Source organism: Echeneis naucrates, chromosome 14 (genome assembly GCF_900963305.1).
Source record: "Echeneis naucrates chromosome 14, fEcheNa1.1, whole genome shotgun sequence".
Taxonomy (NCBI): Eukaryota; Metazoa; Chordata; class Actinopteri; order Carangiformes; family Echeneidae; genus Echeneis; species Echeneis naucrates.
Window position 1 is genome coordinate 5,564,268 of NC_042524.1, and position 5,117 is coordinate 5,569,384.

General features: G+C 45.9%; 1 protein-coding gene across 1 annotated transcript; it reads right to left on the reverse strand.

Moving 5' to 3' along the window:
- Positions 1 to 476: 476 nt before the first annotated feature.
- tpbgl (trophoblast glycoprotein like) lies at positions 477 to 1,538 on the reverse strand. Its single transcript, XM_029520068.1, has one exon. The coding sequence runs from the start codon at positions 1,536 to 1,538 to the stop codon at positions 477 to 479; it is 1,062 nt and encodes a 353-aa protein (XP_029375928.1).
- Between the last annotated feature and the right edge of the window lie 3,579 nt (positions 1,539 to 5,117).

The window sequence follows — 5,117 nt, forward strand, 5'->3', positions numbered from 1 at the left end:
GTCCCTCATCAGAAGCAGAAATACTTAGTTTATTCTCCCTGTAGGGGTTTCCTGAATAAAGCGAGAGCTGAGGTTTGTTTTAGTTAAGACTACTGATTCGCCTTTTCATTCAGGCTTTTTAAATCTGAATCTCTGTTTTACTCTACATTGCTTCTCTGATTAATAAGATAAATAAGACTAAGTTAGACTGTGCAGGTTAACACGAGGCATGGAAAGCACTCCTCTCCTGAGGAAATATCTCTCGGCTTTACAATATGTACAATACTGCTTAGAAGTTTAAGTATTCAGTTGTGCAAGATGAACACAACAGTCGTTTAGTTGTCTTTGGCTCAGTGAATGTGCCACTGTGGGGAGGATGGTCCACAGCTTTCAGTCTGTTTTTAAAAACTATTGATCTTGACTGCCAGGGACTATCCCCCGTCTTTTCTGATGAGGTGTCCTCTCACCACAGAGCACTGGCCTGATGTCTCAGCGGGTTAAACGGCCACGTTGGCCAGTCTGGGGTCAGAGTCCTGCTCGTAGCGGTAATGGTAGACCTCCATCTGGTCTCTGCAGGCTTCTCTGATATTGTTGAGCCACCGTTTGATGCCCCCCCGGTTCAGATACAGGACCATTAGAAACACCACCCCGATCAGAGCCAACACAATGCCGAGGAACACGTACGAAACCGCCTCCAGGTTCTCGTTCATACAATCCATCTCCTCTCCCCGCAGCTTCTCCACGTGGATCCCTCTCTTGGCCTCCGGCTCGCTGCACAGGAGGCGCCCCGCATCCGGGCACTGGGACGAGTTCTTCAGCCAGTAGTAAAACGCCTCCAGGTCGCAGGTGCACCTGAAAGGGTTCAGGGACAGGTAGACGCGGATTCGCCTTTGCTGGTACAGGCTGGTCACGTTTTCCCAGCCGATGTTCTCTATGGAGTTATTGACCAGCACTAAGGCGTGCAGGTTGTAGATGTCTAATCTCATCAGAGGCATTGATTTGAGTCTGTTTCCCGCCAACTCCAGCCTGTGGAGGTTGGGCAAACTTTGTGTGCTGAGCGCACGTGAGAGCTGCGCGGCGGCCGCAGGCAGAATGGAGTCGTTCAGGTAAAGAGAGCGCAGCTCGGGTAATCCGTGGAAAGCCCGGGCTGAGATCGACTCCAGCCGATTGTGACTCAGGTCCAGCAGGTGCAGTCGGGGCAGCCCCAGGAAGGCGTACGGCTCAATCACCTGGATCCCGTTGTGGGACAGGGAGAGCGCCGTCACGTCCAACTCCGTGCCGTTGGCCATGAACGCACCGCGCTGTAAAGTTGAAATGTTTCTCCCCTCCAGTATCAGCGCGGACGTCCACTCCGGTATGTCCCCCGGCACCTCGGTGTCCTCCCCGTCACGGCACGTCACCGTCCCCGAGTCTCTGGCACAGATGCAGGACGACGGGCACACATCATCCGTCCTGACAGGAGCATACAGCGCGCACACAACCGCAGCGTAACACAAAAACCGCTGACTCCAAGTGGAGAAAATGCGCTTTGAATCGTCGGCACCGTGAAATATCCACATCTCCCCGCTCGTTTCAATCTCAGATCAGTCCAGGCCACTACAATCCTCTGAGGTCTGTGAAGTCCGATCAGTCCGACATCCGCTACTTTGAACGGTCAGAAGACAAAAGGCGCTCCGTCCGTCATCATGTCGGCGCTGCCGGTCTCCGTTTGGAGGAAAGAGGAGTTCTCTGCGGGATGTTTACGCATCGGAGCGGCGGACTGCGTGGAAAGCTGCTGTGTTGGTGGTAATTTTGACGCCTGTCACAGGCTGGTGGAGGTGGAGGGGGGAGGTGAGGGGGGAGAGGGGAGAGAGAGAGAGAGAGAGAGAGAGACACTGCAACGCAAGTAGCTATTTTTAAATGCATCCTCATTTACAGTTTTTTTTTTAAAGGGCATTTTCAGAGAAATACAGTGAAGTTATTCAGGAATGTTTACTTTGTAGTAGTTGTTGTTGGAAACATCTCAGCATCGTCCACTAATGATGCCTTTCCTAATAACCAAGTGCTCACTGTTGTGTTAAATGTAATTGTCGAACCAAACGTCCACGACGTTATTGTTGTAGATATATTTGTTTCCTTGATCACAGCTGTAATTTACAGCTTCTTATGTTTGCTAAACATCAGCTGTTAGAAGTGGAGCCTGTTTAATGGGGCTTTGGTCAGTCCTTTGTTGATTGATTCCTAATTCTGTTTCTGGGTGTTGCTCACACGGTCCAGGTCTACAGTGTAGAGATGGCAAACAGGTCAATAAGCTTGAATACATAAACCGCTTCCATCTCAGGAATTTGCATTGGGGTGTGGAGATGGACCACTCCATGAGACTGATCTGTCCTTTTGTCCCCATTCATAACTCAAACAGGGAAACAAGGAGTTTAAAGGAGCTTGAACATCAATTTCACATTTAAATCTGGAAGTAATGGGAGTGAATTATGCTTCGATGAAGAAGGTGGCTTGAAGCTTTACTGTGAGGCAAAAATTGAAAACCATATTTTATCTTAAGTGGAAAATGTGACAATATTTTGCCTATTCCTTTCCAAACCAACCTAAACCTGCTATAAGCAAAGTGAGCAGTCGAGGACACTAAAACTGTATCAGTTAAATAAAGTATCTCAGTATTGAACAAAAAGGAAAGGAATTGGCTCAGAGTAAGACTGACAGAGTTAAAGGGTCAGTAGTTCAGTACTTCGCTTCGCATAAACTTTCTTTGTTCTGTGCTCAGTAAAATAAAAAAAGGGAGAAAAAAGGAAAGCTGTGGGGCTAGAAGTGGAGAGATGAAGGGAAGCAGATAGGAAAAAGTTTTCAAATTTCAAAGTTTACAAATAACAGAGTAGGAAGAAAAAGCACCAGGCCGATGATTATAGAGATTCAAAGATGCAGAAAGGAAAGAATACCACACAGCACCTCATGAGTTTGGTTCCTTTTTTATCATCAGGTCAGCCTGATGATAACTTTCAGTCTGACCTGACCACAATAGCCTTTCAGCAAATGATTTGGACTTATCTGGTTGGAGCAGCTGCAGAGTAACAATAAACTATCAGTAGTCATGGGCCAACCTTACTGACACCCACTCCATCACAAAGAGCACAGTAATAAGACTTCTCTAGCTCTCAGTTCATCCTGTTCCTTCAAACCAAACTGGGGAAGAATATTACTTTATGGACCACGGGATATACTTTATTAAGACTTAAACGGGAAGTGACTTTCCTGAAATTTTCGCCACAAATTAAGAAGCATGACCCTGTCCACAATCTCAGTGTTTACTATCATATTGAGATTTTTCCATAATTGGCATTAAAGCTCCCAAATAATGAAAAAATACCTAGAGCAGAAGCCAAACAAAACCATCTAGTCTAGTCTAGAGTTTCCTTATACTCTGGCCAGTGTAGTGTATACACAATTTAGCAATTCTTCACAACTTGCCTAATGACACCTGATAGATATGAGATAGATAAGATAGATATAAAAAAGAAAAAGGACGGTAGTATATGTGAACATAAGAATGTCACTGAGCTTCTAATTAACTTAAGTGAGACGGTAAAAGCATATTTCCCAAAATGACAAACTATGCCTCTAAAGGTCAGTAGGAGCTGTAGAAGATATTTAGGGCCCGTGTTTTTGTGTGTTTCATCAAGAACAGGTGGCTGGAAATGGCTGAGGTGGGGATGTAAATATAGGCACTGCGAGAGGGAGACAACAAGAAGCTGAGCCAGAGACACAATGAGACAGAGGGAGATAGCGAATGATGGAGAATGGCACTACTGCTGGTGCCTCTGATAAGCGCATAGAGCCATATTAATGTCAGGTTGTTTTTCCTATTAAGGCATATGGGATAGTATTTCTTCCTCCCAAACAAACAAGGACATCTGTTCATTCCTCTTCTCCGCCCAGGACACCCCTGCCTCCTCTATGCGTGCCCGTCCTATCTGCCGGTGCAGAGAGCTGATTTAGTGGCGGCTGCTATTCACAGGCTGCTGCTGGGATATTGTTATGGTGCCCTCCTTGTGGCCTTCAACTCGACTCTGAACCTTGTAATTGATTTACCCAAGGCTGCCCATCCCTATCTCCTGTCTGGACTGTGTATCTGTGTTTGTGTGTGTGTGTGTGTGATTAGTTGCCAATAACCTTGGCAGTGAAGTTTTGCTGCTATCCTCAGGTGTGTCATTATTTCTCACAGCTCTAGTGCATATGCTAAATTAACGGCCCCACACTATTTTGCGGGAATGTGCTGTGCTGTGTAGTCGGCATGTCGATTGCATGCCGCTCTCAGATTTTGGGCTCCTGCTTCGCCCTTACCGTGTCATTCATCATTCATTAACCTTGTCTTAACAGCCAACCTGGTCTTTGCTTCATCCCCCTTCCAGCTGGTCCATGACTGACATTCTGGATTGTCATGATTTAATAGGATCTGAAATGGTCCCCCAGGCTCGAGAATATCACGCACGAAATAGTCAGCGCAGGATGTTTAAGCTTAGATCTCCCCACATCAGTTGGTTCTATGTCTCAGCACATCAGAGATGTTACCTACACTTTGATAATCTCTCTGGTACAATATCACACTGGGACAATACAGTGTGAAGATGCAACACAAGGACATAGTACAGCTCAGAAGTTTTACTTTCTGACAGAGCTTGCAGGGTCGTCCCCCCCCCCCCCCCCAAAAAAAATGCTGCATAACAAGCCAGTTTCTCCAAACTCTTACGTCAAACTGTTTTTTGCTCCCCAGATTTTTCAGTATTACATCCTCGATGGATTCCACCCTTCTTATTTTTTAAGGATTAGCTACATTCATTTAGGTTTTGTGTGAAAGTTAAAGTTGAGGAAAACTTTAATAACAGGGAAAATTTCTTTTGCTCTCCGCTGAGACCAGCTGCCAGGGTACGTCCTGTGGTACACCCTGGTGCTTATGAGCAGCAGTAATTCCACCTAAAATCTTCCTTGATCTTTCTTCTTGCACTCTGCATGTTTGATAGAGTCCATTATGCAAAAGTTGAAGGACTCTATAGGAAACTCTGAATAATGTGGTTTATGTATACACATACTCAGTGTTATCTATCTGACCCAGCATAAACCTCTGGAGATCACGGTTCATCCATCTTCAC

What these genes read in the sequence shown, in the direction of transcription:
- tpbgl (XM_029520068.1), bottom strand. Translation starts at nt 1,538, where the DNA reads ATGTGGATATTTCACGGTGCCGACGATTCAAAGCGCATTTTCTCCACT.